Source organism: Arabidopsis thaliana, chromosome 4, assembly GCF_000001735.4.
Source record: "Arabidopsis thaliana chromosome 4, partial sequence".
Classification (NCBI taxonomy): domain Eukaryota; kingdom Viridiplantae; phylum Streptophyta; class Magnoliopsida; order Brassicales; family Brassicaceae; genus Arabidopsis; species Arabidopsis thaliana.
The window spans coordinates 18,253,943-18,270,886 of record NC_003075.7 but is presented as its reverse complement, the minus strand read 5'-3'; the positions used below and the strand labels follow the sequence as shown (position 1 = coordinate 18,270,886).

General features: G+C 36.3%; 6 protein-coding genes and 1 non-coding gene across 11 annotated transcripts; 3 read left to right on the top strand and 4 right to left on the bottom strand.

Annotated features, from left to right (window-relative positions):
• The first annotated feature begins 86 nt into the window (after positions 1–86).
• On the top strand, positions 87–1,737 carry AT4G39240 (Galactose oxidase/kelch repeat superfamily protein). The gene is made up of 2 exons (NM_120085.4): positions 100–1,293; positions 1,475–1,737. Exon 1 carries the CDS (start codon positions 161–163, stop codon positions 1,286–1,288), a length of 1,128 nt encoding a protein of 375 aa, NP_195635.1. The 5' UTR covers positions 100–160; the 3' UTR covers positions 1,289–1,293; positions 1,475–1,737.
• Positions 1,675–2,856, bottom strand: AT4G39235 (uncharacterized protein; the record flags this gene model as incomplete). 2 transcript variants are annotated; one of them, NM_120084.5, is made up of 3 exons in its annotated part: positions 2,740–2,856; positions 2,209–2,379; positions 1,675–1,948 (listed from the first exon to the last, which is right to left on the bottom strand). In NM_120084.5, exons 2-3 carry the CDS (start codon positions 2,371–2,373, stop codon positions 1,853–1,855), a joined length of 261 nt encoding a protein of 86 aa, NP_568055.1. In that variant the 5' UTR covers positions 2,374–2,379; positions 2,740–2,856. The 2 variants fall into 2 exon arrangements, with proteins under 2 accessions (NP_568055.1, NP_001328086.1); NM_001342529.1 differs by lacking the exon at positions 2,740–2,856 and adding an exon at positions 2,499–2,726 and having other exon boundaries at positions 1,853–1,948.
• Positions 2,857–3,057: 201 nt separating this feature from the next.
• AT4G39230 (NmrA-like negative transcriptional regulator family protein) lies at positions 3,058–5,152 on the top strand. The gene is made up of 5 exons (NM_120083.5): positions 3,058–3,465; positions 3,577–3,711; positions 3,955–4,192; positions 4,408–4,611; positions 4,697–5,152. The coding sequence occupies exons 1-5, from the start codon at positions 3,283–3,285 to the stop codon at positions 4,861–4,863; spliced, it is 927 nt and encodes a 308-aa protein (NP_195634.1). The 5' UTR covers positions 3,058–3,282; the 3' UTR covers positions 4,864–5,152.
• On the bottom strand, positions 5,116–7,288 carry ATRER1A (Rer1 family protein). Of its 2 annotated transcripts, none has more exons than NM_001342528.1 (4): positions 6,887–7,288; positions 6,255–6,626; positions 5,627–5,807; positions 5,116–5,397 (listed from the first exon to the last, which is right to left on the bottom strand). In NM_001342528.1, the coding sequence occupies exons 2-4, from the start codon at positions 6,605–6,607 to the stop codon at positions 5,356–5,358; spliced, it is 576 nt and encodes a 191-aa protein (NP_001329643.1). In that variant the 5' UTR covers positions 6,608–6,626; positions 6,887–7,288; the 3' UTR covers positions 5,116–5,355. The 2 variants fall into 2 exon arrangements, with proteins under 2 accessions (NP_001329643.1, NP_195633.1); NM_120082.4 differs by having other exon boundaries at positions 7,149–7,288.
• Positions 7,289–7,418: 130 nt separating this feature from the next.
• Positions 7,419–11,340, bottom strand: APL3 (Glucose-1-phosphate adenylyltransferase family protein). Of its 2 annotated transcripts, none has more exons than NM_120081.2 (15): positions 11,132–11,340; positions 10,340–10,565; positions 10,114–10,236; positions 9,830–10,000; positions 9,644–9,736; positions 9,457–9,540; positions 9,321–9,376; positions 9,135–9,228; positions 8,853–9,038; positions 8,679–8,759; positions 8,455–8,541; positions 8,252–8,356; positions 8,056–8,162; positions 7,920–7,980; positions 7,419–7,807 (listed from the first exon to the last, which is right to left on the bottom strand). In NM_120081.2, exons 2-15 carry the CDS (start codon positions 10,553–10,555, stop codon positions 7,706–7,708), a joined length of 1,566 nt encoding a protein of 521 aa, NP_195632.1. In that variant the 5' UTR covers positions 10,556–10,565; positions 11,132–11,340; the 3' UTR covers positions 7,419–7,705. The 2 variants fall into 2 exon arrangements, with proteins under 2 accessions (NP_195632.1, NP_001328715.1); NM_001342527.1 differs by lacking the exon at positions 11,132–11,340 and adding an exon at positions 11,045–11,075 and having other exon boundaries at positions 7,470–7,807.
• A 646-nt stretch (positions 11,341–11,986) lies between these two features.
• AT4G39200 (Ribosomal protein S25 family protein) lies at positions 11,987–13,553 on the bottom strand. Of its 2 annotated transcripts, none has more exons than NM_120080.4 (4): positions 13,421–13,553; positions 13,250–13,324; positions 12,920–13,054; positions 11,987–12,536 (listed from the first exon to the last, which is right to left on the bottom strand). In NM_120080.4, exons 1-4 carry the CDS (start codon positions 13,421–13,423, stop codon positions 12,423–12,425), a joined length of 327 nt encoding a protein of 108 aa, NP_195631.1. In that variant the 5' UTR covers positions 13,424–13,553; the 3' UTR covers positions 11,987–12,422. The 2 variants fall into 2 exon arrangements, with proteins under 2 accessions (NP_195631.1, NP_001119144.1); NM_001125672.1 differs by having other exon boundaries at positions 12,207–12,536; positions 12,920–13,051; positions 13,421–13,551.
• A 2,261-nt stretch (positions 13,554–15,814) lies between these two features.
• AT4G39195 lies at positions 15,815–15,898 on the top strand. The gene is given in 2 exon segments: positions 15,815–15,851; positions 15,862–15,898. It is a non-coding gene; the product is annotated as a tRNA-Tyr (tRNA).
• Positions 15,899–16,944: the final 1,046 nt, after the last annotated feature.

The window sequence follows — 16,944 nt, the reverse complement described above, 5'->3', positions numbered from 1 at the left end:
ACTAAATTTTAATTTAAAATATAAATATAAATTTAAAAACATAATTGGGCTTTACTTCGATAAAAGTACTCAACCCATTTGTATGTCTGCGAGAAGACATGATGATCGGTTTTGTTCATTTGCAACTTTTGACTAAAAAAAGCAGCTCATAGCAGCGGTTATGCCTTTTTCCGCCGCGAGTTCGAGCTCCGTAAGCTCAATCGCTGAAGAACCGCCGCCAAAGAAACAGCATGATCCATCGCCGTCCTGTTCATCGTATCTGTTACTACTTCCAGACGAAATCATTCTGAATTGCTTAGCACGCTTGCCGAAATGTTACTACCCGGTGATTTCACTCGTCTCCAAGACCTTTAGGCGTCTCATAGCTTCACCGGAGATCTACGTTGAAAGGTCATTACTTCGCCGCACCGAGCGTGTCCTTTATGTTGTGCTTAGATCTCACGCTACAGAAACTCCCCGATGGTACACTCTCAATTTCAAACCCTTTGGAAATGATTCAAATAACCATAGATTGGTTCCGATTCCGTCGTTTCCTTCGATTCCTTGCTGGGGAATGTCAATTGTCGCTATTGATTCTGAAATTTACGTCCTTGGTGGATGCATTGATAATGAATTGGTCTCCACTGGGTTTGTCGTCGAATGTCCATCTCACACGTGTCGTCTCCTCCCTAGCATGAAGCAGGCACGTGGCTGCGCCGCCGTGGGATTTTTTGATGGGAAATTGTATGTAATCGGAGGTTGTAACCCTCTGTCTGTGAATTGGGTAGAGGCTTTTGATCTAAAGACTCAAACTTGGGAGTCTGGTTTGGGTGTTAATAATGTGGAAATGCATGACTTAACCATCAGAAGTTTTGCGATAGATGATAAGATTTACATTATGGATCGAAAGAATAGCTTTGTTTATGATCCTAAAGAAGGTACGTTGGAGACTGATGAGTTGTTGGACACACAATGGAGTGTTGGTTCTTGCGTCATTGATGGAAAGATTTACACTTTTGGTAGCAAGAATAGAATATGGGTGTTTGATCCAATTGCCATGGTTTGGGATCGCTTGAAGGGTCTCGACGATCTTCCTGACAAGCGTGATGGCTCGAGAATGTCGAATCTCGGGGGAAATCTTGCGATTATGTTTAACCTTGAGAAGGGTTCAACCAAAATCTGTTGCACGGAGATCAGATTGGAAAGGAGGGAAGGAGGAAAGATTTGGGGGACGGTCCTGTGGTCTAATATTGTCATTACCTTGAAAGAACCTTCCACCATTGTACGATGTCTAACTGTAACAGTTTGATAAAGGTATGCTCCCGACTCCAATGACATTGGCTTTGTGATGAATTCATAATATTAATTTTGGATTGATACTTGTTCTGGTATGTCTTGTAACAATGGCATTCAGATATTATCCTGCTTAGATTAAGTGTGATGGTATATTTTTGTTGAGATGGGCATTCATAAGTCATGTTCTTGTATGTTGCAGCTTCAAGCTTGAAAATCATATCTGTAAACGTGTACCGGAGCAGCTTGTTCTGTTCAAGATGAAACAAACAACATACGAGGCTTTATTGGATATTGGTATCCAGAACCTAATATAGATATCTTTTGGAACTTTGGGCTAAGTTATGCAATATATTTCTCTTGTTTCTTTGTTGTACGACTCTTATGTATGCAAGTATATTGTATGATTAATAGAAACTATGTTACCAGCTGTTTGTTTAACAAAGATCAAACCAATAACATTTGAAATGTTTGAATTCAAATCTGGTCTCTAGGTCGGAAAAGTTGATTTACAAAGAAACTTATATGTGATGTTAAACAAGAGAAACGACATCAAACGCAGAAGGAAAGAAGCTAGTCTTTACTCCGAGACTGTCGTCTGAAGAGGCAATTGACTCTCGACTCCCTTTGCCTCCACAGCTTGCTTCTCTGCGACCGCCTTTGACAATCCAAACATCTGAAATCAACATACATAAGCTTAAGTTTAGGAGACAGATGATCACCAAATGGAGCTGTAAAGAGCAAATTGATTGACGCCAGAAATCACAATTTGTAGCAAGTGTATTCAACAATCTCCTATGAGTGAGTACATGGGGTCTGAAACATTGAATACCAGCTAAGAGAGTTTATTCGAGGACTAAATCTAAAAAAAAAAAAAAAAAAAAAAAAAAAAAAAAAAAAAAAATCTAAGCTATAATAAGAGAGTTGAGAAAGAACCTTTTTGATGGTCTTTTGGAAACAGGACTTGTGTTCATCCATTGAGGCATGTATAAAGTCATCAATGTGATCTTTCACGTCCTCAAAGAAAGTGGCATCATCCTTTACCTTCTTCCTACATGAAGTCATGGCCGGTTTCGGACTTTGATTTGTCTGGGTCTCCATTTGTACCTGCAAAATAATTGAACAAGAAATTCAACCCAAGTAAACGACACTTAGCAACCAGAAAATTCATAATCCCAAAATGCACATTCAATATTATAAAAGAGTAGAGATAATTGTTTACAAACTAGAACAAAAACCGAAATGAATCGTCGGGTGTTGTTGTTCAGGTTCAGCAGCACATCCAAAACAATAAAGTACACAATCAAATTGTCAAAGTAGAACCCTAAACAAAAAAAACTCAACGATTCCAAACAAAATTCTTTCAAATCCTGAACTGAACATCACCATCCATTATCCGTATCCACCTAACTACAAGCAAGGAAAGAGATCGAAGAACAAGAATAAGAGCTTCATGATTAATTTTACCTCTACGAGATCTTTCAATTCGTCTCCTTCTTCTTCTTCTTCTAAACGAGAAGAGGAGGTTCTAGACTTGTTTAGTTTTAGTAATCAGCTACAACGAGAAGACGCTGTTAATCCTTGCAGAACAAGTGGTGAAAAACGCATCGTTTTATTATAATAATGTTAACAATATGGGCCTTTCACGATGGCCCAATAAAAACATTATTACAACGTCTATTAGGATAACAGCCCACGTCTCAAAGAAAGTTGAGTCATAAAAAGCCGCCAATTTCACCAACCACGTCTCAACTTTTGACTAAAAAGTAAACGTAAGTGTTGACTACAGAGGGTATTATTGTCAGATTCTCCATAAGCCTCTTCTCTCTCTCTCAGAGTGTGGTGGTTTCATACTATTTATGTAAAAGGAAGCAACGGGTGAGAAGAATTAAAAAGCCGCAATTTTGGGATCATAAGAGTTCTCTTCTTCATCTGTGATTCATTCCGTTGTTACCCGCCAGGCACCAGCCACCGTACTTTTTCTCTCTCCGGCAAAATCCGAGTCTAAAAATGACGAGTAAAAGCAAAATCCTGTTCATCGGAGGAACGGGTTATATCGGGAAATATATAGTGGAAGCGAGCGCAAGATCTGGCCACCCAACCTTAGTTCTCGTTCGAAATTCGACGCTCACAAGCCCTTCACGATCCTCCACCATCGAGAATTTCAAGAACCTCGGCGTTCAGTTTCTCCTCGTACGTATCTATCTCTTTACGCTCTTCTCTTTCCTTTGATCCTCCGTACAAATGTTTACTTCAATGGTTTAGTGATTTTCTGATTCTGATTATAATACTAAAACTGGATAGGGAGACCTTGACGACCATACGAGTCTCGTGAATTCGATAAAGCAAGCGGATGTGGTCATCTCTACTGTTGGGCACTCCCTCTTGGGACATCAATACAAGATCATCTCCGCCATTAAAGAAGCCGGTAATGTTAAGGTAATCAACTTTAGTCTTAATCTTAGTCTCATATGACATTTGGAACCCCTACAAATGAATTTTGTTACTTCTTGTATTGACAATGTAGTTTGCAATGCATTGGTTTTGGTGTCTTCTGTGATACTTTTTAGAATCAATGAACTTGGATGTTGTACTAAGCATAGAGTTGAGTAACAATTTTATAGACTCTGATATCAAATTGACCCTCCAACTGATGCACTACCGTCACACCTGTCTTACCAGAGATTCTTTCCCTCCGAGTTTGGAAATGACGTAGACCGTGTTTTCACTGTCGAACCGGCCAAGTCAGCCTATGCTACAAAGGCCAAAATCCGGCGAACAATTGAGGCCGAAGGAATCCCATACACTTATGTCTCATGCAACTTCTTCGCTGGCTACTTCCTCCCAACTCTAGCTCAGCCTGGTGCTACTTCTGCTCCACGGGATAAGGTCATTGTTTTAGGTGATGGGAACCCCAAAGGTAAGACTACTCTTAGTTTTCTTATAATACAAATCGAGATCCAAATTCTCTTAGAGTAATATGGTTATGTTTGGTTTAAAAAACACCAAAGTGAAGCTGAAAGGTCTTTGTCAGAACCTTATAACATGGATCAAAGGATACTATGTTTCAATTATCTGAAACATCCGCAGTTTCTTGTCCAGTTACTCCCTTCTTATTGTGGTGATATTTTGCAGCTGTGTTCAACAAGGAAGAAGACATCGGAACTTACACAATCAATGCCGTAGATGATCCAAGAACTTTGAACAAGATCTTATATATTAGGCCACCAATGAACACTTACTCATTCAATGATCTTGTCTCGCTTTGGGAGAACAAGATTGGCAAAACACTTGAAAGAATCTACGTTCCAGAAGAACAACTCCTCAAACAGATCATAGGTTTTGATCCTAAACCTTTCTTCTTCTTCTTTCAATTTTGTCTAGTTATTATGTCCATTGATGGGTTTGGTGTTTTTTTCTGCAGAATCATCACCCCCACTCAACGTGATGCTATCCCTTTGTCACTGCGTTTTCGTGAAAGGAGGACACACAAGCTTTGAAATCGAACCTTCTTTCGGGGTAGAAGCTTCTGAGCTTTACCCTGATGTCAAATACACTACTGTTGATGAAATCCTCAACCAATATGTCTAAAGCTGAGTGCTTAACGAGAATGACTCTCCACAATTTGTATTTTGGGTTTTAAATAAGTGGCTATTAACCTGTCTGTTTCTCCGGCTAATCAAACCGAAGTGGTGGTTTATTTTGAATGTAAGGCTTTAGATCCGGTTAATATTGGTCCACAATTAGTGTCATGTATCATCGTTTACTACACGGTCCAGTATTCACGGGTTTAGAAGCGGCAGCCGGTATAGTCGAAGTAGTAGTCTGCTTTCGGGTCTAATTAGTAAAGCAACAGATTATAGATCATATTGCAAATCATGGATAAACAACTAAAGGGAACAATTTTCTTCCGAGCTAAATCAAGTTTAGTTTCCATCCTTTTTTATCCTGCCTATAATTCTTCCTTATAGCTCTGCATAGTTTTGTCAATGTAAAAATGGTCCAAAATGATATTCTTAACAATTTTTTCTTTCTCTTTTGCAAAGACAAAAAAAGTAGCTAATGGTCAGCAAATTGGTCAGATCAATCCGCACGTGAGCCGCTGCTGCTCCGTCCACCATATTTCTGCCACACAAACCAACAATTATTACCAAGAAAACAAAGACTTTTTGGAAGTAGCCTAATTAATCTCAAAATCTATAACACTATTCATCAAGTATCTTGTATCGACCGATATGAATGTGGATAAGTTGGTGTAGCTATCAAAAATTCAGTTGCAAAATGTAACATGCATGAGTAGACAAATGGATGAATTAACTTGCAAGTCAAAACCGCAATCAGTTAGAAGTTTTACCTGTTTGCCGAAGCTGAAAGGGATGTATTTGTACTTGATCATGTGGGCGATCTGGCGTCTCATGGTGAGAACAAAGAGAACGATCCAATAGCACAGCAGAATTGGCCAAAACACAGGAACGTCAAACACCGAGAAGAATGTCATGAGGAAAGCTATGCAGAAAGCCTTTGTCATGGAGTACCTGAGACAACAATACATGTAAGTAGCTATCCTTCATTAGCCAAAAGACAATGGTATCTTACGTTTTTATAGTATACCACCACAGGGATTCTGATGTTGTAACTGTATAGAATGCAATATGTAATGAGAAGATAAAGCTTACTGCTCACATATCTGTGATTCTCCATCTACCAGGATCAGTTGTGAAAGCCTCAAACATCAAAAATACTAAAATGAACAAAGAATGGACTATGGAGACATGCATTCAGAGATATTCAGAACATTCCCAGAATCTACAATCATCATCAATCATGACCCCATGGAAGGTAGCAATGCAGTAAAAAAAAGATCATGAAGGAATTTAAAACTCACGACAGATCATGAAAGGAATTTGACATTGCAACTGGTAAACTTGGAAAAATCAACAAAAATGTATAAAGGCTCATGAGAGAATTCGACATGGCATTACCAGAATTTGAACTCGGGGAGACGGCGAATGAAAGGCTTGAACTCATCAGAACCTCTAGTAGGCAGAGAAGGCCCATCAGAGACCCCACCAGCTTCAGGATCAACAAGAGGGGACAAGAACCCGATAAGCAGATTGAGAAGGTAGATTCCAAGACCATAGGCGATGATGTAGAAACCCTGAATATAGTAAACCCTCAAACAGTAGATAAGAGCGACGACAAGAGTTCCAATCCATCTGTAATTTGCATGAGGTGTAGTCTTGTCAAGATAGTGTTGGTAAATCCTCCATGCCTCATGTGCTCGCTGTTGAACAGGTGTGGCCACTGAACCACTATCACCTCCGCTTTCGTCCATCTAATGTGATATTTAAAACCTAAAGGATCAACAAAACAGTTGGTTGGTCAAATTCACATATCTCTGCACCTTATCTACACAATTAACAACCCCAGGTTTTGTTCCTAACATACAAGATTACACATAATCTCTTCCCATATAATAGTAATTGGACACTAGAAGATTTTATCCAAGTATTTTCACTGGGAGATGAACACAGATGTATTTTCCCAGAAAATCATGTACGGAATCGCCTCTGAACACAACCGAAACTACTTAAGAGTGGAGAAGAAAACTAACCTAGGAAACAAACAAATTTGTAGAAAACGCCATAAAATGTTTATCAGTCTAATGTATCTGACCAGAGAATCAAAACCTTAGTAACAACAGCAACTATCTCAATCGTAATCACCGATTGAACTTCAGATCTAGAAACTCAATCGGCGAAAACGATTCCAACAAGCACATAACAAAAACCTTGAGAATCGTCGATCTAAACAGGGAAATTTTCTCAGATCATTGATTCAAAACTTCGGAGAAAACAAACAATCAAAACACTTACGGAAGCTGAGTAATGGTGACCCAAAAATGGAGCGAAAAAACGAGCAGATCTGACGACGTAAGCAGCAATACCAAATGAAGAAGAAGATGGATTGATCGGCGATTTATTTTTGATTTTATTTTTAATTGTTTCCGCGTTTTGTTTTTATATATTTACGTCACTTATAAAAGCTATTCGATCTTTTATCTGACCCCAACCTTTTTCCATTATCAATTTAACCCCTTAATATTTACGCAAAACCACTGAGAGGAGTAATAAATTCAGTTTAACCCCAATTATTTAGAAAATGTTAAATTAAACCCCTAATTGAGAAATTGCCAAAACAGAAGAAGATAGATAGCTTTATTTATTGATCATTATGAAAAGAGAGTGACTATTATAGCTATAGGTGATCGGCTGATCACTCTTATTGTAAAGCTTAAACTTGCTTTTGCTTCTAAATTGTATGATTCTTCTATCTCCTCTTCTAATTTACATGACAAAATCACAACGGTCTCTCTTTTTAACTTCCGGCCAAACACCTCAAAATCACCACGGCGGTCTTGAGATCGTTTTGTTCATATCACAGTACCGTCTTTAATGGTGGCCTTTTCGACAACCACAGTGATTCCAGATCGAATGTAGAATCCTTCCTCTGGCCTATCAGCCTCCTTAACATCCTGAGAAATAAAACGATTACAGTTAAGATGTTGAATCTCTCAAAAGTCTTGATCTTTACTGACTTAAAGACAGAAAACGCAAAGAGAATCAAGAATGGAGAAGAAAGCATACATCTTTGTTCATGATCACCACGTTTTTCCCGATCTTTGCATTCTTGTCAATGATGCATTTCCTTCAATGTAATAAAATGTAGCATCAGAGTTTAAGAATCAAACTCATAGAAGATATTGTGATTTCAGATTGATACCTGATCTTTGTATCTCGGCCAATGCCAATTGGAACATTTCCTTCCGCAAGCAGAGACGCGATCTCAGATTCGGTTTGGTAACTATCCGCTCCTAACATAAGAGTATCCTGCAAGAAGCAAACAAATACCAGACTCAGCTTTTGCATTTGACAATGTCCATACAGCTATAGGTCATTCTATGACCAAGGATTTACACCTGAAGCTCAACACCATAGTCAAGACGTGATCTTTCACCAATAATGGAACGTTGGATGCTGCATTCTCCCAAGAAACATCCGTGTGAGATTACCGAATTTACAATCTGCGAAATCATCACGAGGATCATACCAATCAGTGAATCAAGACTCGAGATTAACAGGCAAACAAAGAGGACTTCGACGTAAAGAGAAAGATCTCTACCCGGCACTTCTCGGTTTTGGTGGGTGGTAGAAACCGAGGAGAAGTGTAGAAAGGTGTATTCTGATCGTAAAACTCAAACTTGGGATGCTGCGTAAAACAAGAACGAAAGAACAATAGTTGAGAGATTGAATCATAGATAAATTCAAAAGTAAGAAACATTTTTGGGTATTAACCAAAAATATTAGCTTCATAGAAACTCTTTATAGTTCCTCTTTATAACTTACCTCCTCGACAAGAGCAATATTAGCTTCATAGAAACTCTTAATAGTTCCGATGTCTTCCCAATAGTCTCTGTAGATGTATCCCTAAAGAAGACAATTTGATTAAATCGTTTGTGATAAAGTGATAAAACTCAACAAATTCTTTTAAAAAGAGAAGAGTTTTTTTTTTTCTTTTACTTGAACATTGTGATCTTTTATAGCTGCAGGAATAATTTCAGACCCAAAGTCATTGGAACTCGGATACCGCCATGTCAGAAGCTTCAGTAAAGCTTCGGTTTTGAAACAATAAACTCCCATTGACGCAATGTATGGAGATTTTGCTGCTTCTTGATGAGACAGTCCATGCATAGTAGTATCGGTTTGCTGCATTCAGTTATAACCGTCAAAACAACAGAAAAATATTCAGATCAATGCCATTCTGTTTCGTACGTATTTAAGTTTTAGAAAATAAAACTGTACCATTGATTTCAGATCGATGCCAGTTGGTTTCTCAGAGAAATGGACTACACGCCCGCTTCGATCAATATTGACCAGTCCATACTCCGACGCACGGCTGAAAATTCACATAAGGGGTTTTCAAGATTAAGTTAACATCTTAAAACCAAAATCATACAAAAGTCACATCATAGTGCTAAAGAAACTAACCTCTCATCAACCGGCGCGCACGAAAGAGTAATATCGGCTTTACTATCGACATGGTGCTGTCCAATGCATAGTGTTTAGAGTTAGTTAGCAAGACTAGTTTTGAAACTGGTAAGAGGAATGTTTACTATTATATTACCTGAACAAAGTCCATATAGTTCATTCTATATAGGTGATCTCCAGACAAGATGATTATATTCTCAATGTTCCTGTTCTTAGCATCCTATAATAAAAAGTACCAGTAGATTCAGACGATTTTAAAGAATCATAAAGGAACAGACTTAATGTATGATAAAACAAGTAAAATGATCATAAGTTATTCATACCTCAAACACCCACAGAAATTTTCTCACAGCATCAGCTGTGCCTTGAAACCACTTTTTCCCGGCTTCACCAGGAGTTTGTGTAGCAGCCAGAACCTGTTTCGATAAGATTTTACCTTTGTTTTATTTCATCGGATTCAGAAACAAACTGAGAAGTTTATAAAGGAAACCATATTGTTATATATATACCTCAACAAAACCATCTCCAAAGTTTATGCCATTCCCAAAATAAGTACGAGCCAAATGGCGATTGAGGGAAGCCGAGTTAAACTGAGTCAGCACGAAAATCTTGTTTATGCAACTGTTAATGCAATTACTCATCGGGATATCGATCATCCTATAGCATCCACCCACAGGAACCTGCAAATATTGTTTGATAATTGTGTTTCAAGAATCAGAAAACTAAAGACTTCCACTTTACACAACAAATTCTTTTTGAAGACCGTTTAAATCAATAATCGATAGTCACTCACAGCAGGTGTTGCTGCTCGCTTGGTAAGAGGAAAGAGTTTAGCTCCATCGCCTCCTCCTAGAATGATTGCAGCCACATTTTTAGGATCTGCTCTTCTTCTCTCAAACATGGAAGGTTGATTTTTCTGGAAAAAAAAAACATGAAAGCAATCAATTTAAGGCAATCACTAAGACTAGTTCCACAGATAAGTGGTCAAGTGTTTTGATAAACCTGATCATTGAACTTACCAAAGCCTCTTTAGCATTCTTTGAGGTAGCAATAGCGTAAGCAACACCGGGCCTCAATTTTCGATTTCTGAACTTCTTGGAACTCAAATCTGAAGAAAAAGGCTTCAAGACGCTTCCTTTGATCTTCTCACCCAAAAATTTGTTCTCTACATTCTTGAAACTGTCTTTGGCCAAGACAGTTTTTGTCCCCAAGCTAAAGTTGCAACAAGAATCCATCTTTTTTTAGCTGGAATGAGACAAGAACAGAATCGTAAAGCTCGTTAGTAAAAACTATTATAAATGCAAAGTGAACAACACAACAATAAAGAAATTCTCGGAAAGTAGGAAACTTTGACCACACAGATTAAAGAACGAACGAGCCTCTCATAATTTTAACGTATCAGACAAAAAATCTAACTCTTTTAAGTAGCAAGAGATACTGCATCTTCAAGAAATCAATGGAATTAACTTCTGCAGGTAACAAATCTTTCAAAACAGAGAAAAGGAGGAAGATAATTGCCACAAGAACAAAAAAGGATTCTAATTTATAAAGAATGAAACGAACAAATTTGGGATCATAAATGAGTTTGAACAAGATAAAAGTTAAATCAGAATGAATCCATTTTTAGATTTTCAGATCAATGAATCGACAGAGAAACAGAAGATTCGACGAGAACCGAAGCTGAACAAAATAAAGCAAAATCGTTCAGGGAGAGAATGTGAAACCTCCAAAAGTAAAAACTTTTAAAATGCTTTCAAGCTAGAAGAACACGGAGATATATAGAAGAGGATCGTATCAATGAGAGAACTCACCGAATAATTCGTAGTTCTCTGGTTTTGGTTAATGTCGTTTGAAATCGAGGGAAGACCAAGACAAGAACTTAAATTGCTAATACGTGAGGAGCTAAATTGCATTTTCTCTCTTCCAAAATCTCTTCTCTATTTATTATGTAATTTTTTCATGTGAAATTTTACCAACAAAGCTATAGATATCTGACAATGACAGTCACTGAACCCAAAAAATGGACGACTCTGGTTTCTCCCATACTCTTGCTACGAGACTCATATGGGACACGTCGATTTCTTTTGTCTGCTTGCATGTGGACCCAGGCCCATTTTCATCTCATTGGCCCAACTTTGAGGTGCTATATAGTCCGTACACGTCGTAACACAAACTACAAATTTGCCTCTAAGCTAGGGAGACTAATTATATAATGGAAAGAAAATTTATCCTAATTGGTTGATATTATTTCTACTGTACCAAAGCATATACTATTTTGAATATGGCATTACAATAGTTTTTTTTTTTGTAATGAAAATACAAAAATCAGCGGTTAGTTAAGAAAATAGATATATATTCCAACGTCTAAGCTTCCGAGATGGCGAAATAAATGTCTAAAGGGAAGTTTTCCTGTGATCGACGACGATGTTTTGCAAATTGTTATTTGTAAGCGTTATAGGAAAATTTGATCAGATTAGCAAATGGATTGAAAAGCTGGGCCCATTTGATTAACGGGTGAGAAGACGAAATTGAAAGGACATATCACGCATGGATTATGTCGGGAAATTATTTGAATAAATCCTACTCTTTAAGTGCAAAACCAATTAGCATAATTATAAACACTAAAATTCTTTAGTTAGAAGACAAAAATAAGAAAAGTAAATGTATTTATTAACAAAATATTAAGGGACACTGAAACTTGTCAAATGGGCTGTAGGCGTTATTTTCATTTCATCATATTCATTCATATTAGTCCATCAATCTAAATGTCTACATTACATAACCTCCTTTATAAAATAAATCCAAGCATTCAAATAATATTTTGAATGAATTCGTTCAATTAGTTCAAATCCCTATAATAAAGAACTACGGTTTAAATTATTTGATGCATAACTAAACCGGAACAACTCCATTACCGAATTCTAGAACGGATATATCAAAGGATTGACTCAATTTTAGAAGTCTTGATGCGTTTTAAATAACCATATATCTCAAAAAAACGGAATACGAAACAAAAGATTCTAACAAGTTCCTGAAGAATCAAACAACAAGAGATAAGAAAAAGAAGCCAAACATCTTAGGTGGATAAAGAAACCAAACATCTTAGGTGTTGGTGGCACGAGTGTAGATCTGCTGGCTCGAGTGAGCAGCGACCATCCTGATCACACCTTTGGCCATTAGCTCCCTAATCGCTCTCCTTGCTAGCGACCCATTGATCTGAATTTTCAACAACATCAAACACATCAAGTTTGGATCTGTTAAGTTATGGAAAGAAAAAAAAAAAAAACAGGGAGGAGAAACAGAGAATAAAATAAGCTTGACGTTGAGGACAAGCTCCAAATTGACATTATATAACACATGAGTATCTACTTAGACACACAGTAAGCCTATGTGAAAGTAAAGAACCATATCCTGAACAAGCATACCAACAACATCAGACAGCTTTTAGGTAAAGTAGATCAAGTTATCAACACCTCACAATATTCTCTACTAGATTCAATAGAAGCTCAAACCAATTCACTGCCAGATGATATAACTATCATTTTCTAGATCTGGATTAGTAATTGAGGAAACAAGGAGTTGATAGATTGATAATATACCCTCATACGGTCAGAGAGAATGGAAGGGGTGATGAGCTTGAACTTGGGAGCTTCAGTGAGAAGCTTGTCATAAGTAGCTTGATCAAACAGCACCATGTTGTTCACCTTCTCCTTTTGCTTTCCCTTGCTCCACTTCTGTTTTTTTGTTTACCATCAAACAAAGAGAGCAACGATTTAAGTACAAAGACAATGCAAACTCCAACACTAATCTAACATCAATCGCAAAACAAATCCATTTACAAGCTTCACTTAAACAACACAATTTCAGAAACTACAAACCAGATCTCTCTACACATTCCAATTAAACCTAAATTATATTCGGAAACGAACCTTCTTCTTCTGCTTTCCACCTCCGGATTTCGCCGGCTTCGATGACGGTGGCGGAACCTTATCCTTCTTCGGCGCCTGTAACCATGACAACGAAAGTAACGATTCAGACAAGAGAAAGAAGAAAATGAATACAGGTGATTAGTTAGAGAAAAGGATGATAGAAAACGATACCATGTTGATTTCGACGGCGAGGGAAAAGCGAACGGCGAATAGTAGTGGGTGAAAGATGAGGCTGAGGGAGATAGCGCTGCTAGGGTTTGCTCTTATATTAGGGTTTCCCTAAGTTTGAGGTCAATATCTATACGGGCCTCTTTCAAAAACAAAGCCCATGTTTATTAAGTTGGGCATTACGTTGGTTTTTCTTTTGAATTTCTGACTTCTTTCTCTACAATAGTAATATTACAATTGAAATTTCCCATATCACATTTTCATTTTTTAGTAAAAGGTTAAATAGTACTATTTTTTTTTTTTTGACAGAAATATAAAGATTACAAGATACACAGATTAAAGCAATCTACACAAAATAAATATAATATTACAACTTAAATTGATTTGGTTTGCTTCTAGGCGTTCAAGACTAAGTTACGAGGTGAAACACCGATTCGGATTCTGCGAAGCTCAGAAATTTGTGTGGTTGCCACAACTGGAATTCTGATCCTAGTTGCCATGAGCATATCATATCACATTTAACGTTATTGAAAGTTGAAATCCATATAAATTTGTGTCTTCCCTTTATTTTAATTGAGTCTAACGTCTATTTACATAAAAGTAGTCTTTTTATTCTTAAAAAATTTGTTTGATATTTTTGTGACTATTTGTTTGGTTTCTTATCCACCTAAGATGTTTCAATTTGTAAGTGTGTTTTGCTAAAAGTGGAAAATAATACTTATTCAATCTAGGTTGAGAGTTTTTAGGAACAAGTTTTTCTATAATTCTTTCTCTCTCAAATTTTCAAAAGTAAATTCATTTTTTGGATCATAATAAACAACATGATATGTCAATGCATACACACAAAATGGTGCGTAAACAACTTTTCATGCGTTGGCTGCACTAAACAGTTGAAGTTCCAAGTCTCTTGTCAACCCAGCTAAACTAGAGAAATCAAAACTCATGTATGACCATTCCTCATTCACAACATCTTCTAAAACCCACAAGGCAAACATACAAATAACTCAATTTTCAAAAAAAAGTACAGCTAGCTGCCCCTCATAAGATCTTCTTAGCTCTTAAGAAGTAAGAAAGTTAACACCGGCATTGACGAGTCCCTTGATAAGAAGAAACTTTTCAGACCTAACATCAAAACTCATGATTGCAGGTTCAGTTAGAATTTGTGTCAATAAAAGCTCCATAATACAAAATACCATTGATGCACATCTCATCACATGTAGGAGAATGAGGAGGAATGTCTTCAACCATCCCCCATGAATGCTCATTTCCCATTGTTAGAACTCCCTAGGCATGTCATGTTGTACGCGGTTTTAGAAAAAATAAATAAAATATGTTGTTTTATCTACATCTTAGGTGGCGATGAGAAAACAAAACACTTGTCTTTGAAAATGAATATGAAGAGGAAATCTCCTTGACGAGCTAGTGACTTGGTCAGATAAGTATTTATAAAATCTTTACAACAGATTGTAGATTTCTAAAAAATTTATATGCCGAGAATTTCGGTAAAATTTTATCTGAAAATCCTACAGCTAAAATTATGTGATAATCATAATAAATTGGATATGACTTTGAATTTCCTTCTCCATCAGCTGAAATCAAAGTCCTACGCTTGGCTGCTGTTTCAACATATTTTGCTCAAAAAGTGTACATGTTTTGCTTAGAAAATAAATATATTTTGCTTAGTTTTCTTGGATATCACAATTTTTATTGGCATTCTACAATTTCTCATTAATTTGTACATATGATTTATCAAGTGGGTTCTTAAAAGTTAACTTCGAAATTCCAAATGTAAAAAAAAACAAAACATGTCTGGTTCGTCGTATTTTGTTAGTCGAATCACCCCTGATATTTTTTAAAAAAATTTATGACGCACCAAGTTCTTAATTAATCACGTGGAGTTTGCCATCTTAATTAATCATCATGCATGTGACGAAAAATAAATAATCATCATGCATGTAACTTCAAATTTATTGATTAATCAAGAATCCAAATATACTATGCATTGTTTTGTGGTCCAAGTCCAAATTCTTGGTGTTCATCCATTAGTCTAAATTGGTTAGTTTAAATAAGTTAGCAGCATCATAAAATAGCATATTAGGGATGGGTCTTTAAATATTAATATATAAGTTTTAATCAAAAAATAAATAAATTAAAAATTCATATTGTTGTTCAGTATCAACTATCAAGCCAATAGTCTTTTAACGATGTATGTAGTCCGCTAGCTGGATTTTTGTTTATGGGAGTCCTAATTAGGGTCGAACTCCATCATCACTTGACTAATTTGGTTCTTTTCAAATTGTGCTGACGCATATAATTTGCCTTCTAATCAAGCCCATTAGGGGCCCATATTAAAGTATAAGCGCTATATTTCTATAGTGTGAGTATACTAATAATTATCCGACCTTAGCTCAGTTGGTAGAGCGGAAGACTGTAGTAGTTGCTGTAATCTTTAGGTCGCTGGTTCGATTCCGGCAGGTCGGACTTTGTTCCCTTTTTATTTTTTTGAGTCAAATTCTTACATTTTTTTAAATTGTTATTTTAGATATACATGATGAGTGATGACTATAACTAAAGCGTATGTAGCGAACTCATTTTTGTCTAAGTGATCAAATTTTATTTTTGTTTCTTACTACTGCGGCATTAATACGAAAGTTCCGATCAAAATATGAAGACACGTTTCGCTTGTGGATGTTCTGAATAATATTATGATACACCAATAATGAATCTTCATTTCAACTTTTTACAGAAAAGAAGTGGGGCTTTTGTCAAAGTGTATCCAATAATGAAAATTTAAATTTGAAATCATGAGACCACCTCTTGTATGCTTTTGGTTAGAAAGAGACAAGACATTAAAGAAATAACAAAAATTTGTTGACCTACAAGCCATTTTTCCATCTCTTAGTGAAGAAGGAATTGAATTTATAATTTTCTCATGAAATACAAAAAATGTACTTTAGAAAAAGTAATAATATTTTCTTACAATAATATAAGCTAATCCTAATCCATTGAGACAAAAATAATATAAGGCAACCCATACAACCCTAATAAACAAAAGTCCTAGTTTATATATCTTCCAAAAATTAAACTTAAATACAACATAATTTTCTACTCGATAATAATTTGTTTCGGCACAGTGGGAAAGCTTTGTACTGATCATTCAAGTCCTAAAAACCTTTACGATAAAGTTTATTATAAAAATATGTGCTACAAATTACTTTCACATATTAATTTGTTATAACAAAAATTTAAAGGAGATATGAAATGGACATGTCGATATCAAGGCAGCTGCTTTACCGGTCGAGTAAATAATTACAAATGGACAAAGTCACGAATATAGTGCGATGTTGCCTTTTTCGACCAATTAGAGGATTTTCTTCTTCTTTTTTTACACCTCGTATAATATATTCTTGGACAAAACTACATATTAACATGAGAATATGTTGTATGAAACGATACGGATTTTAAATGCTACAGTTTTTTTTTTTTTTTTTTTTATAATGTTTTGGGATACTAGTAAACGTTTTTTA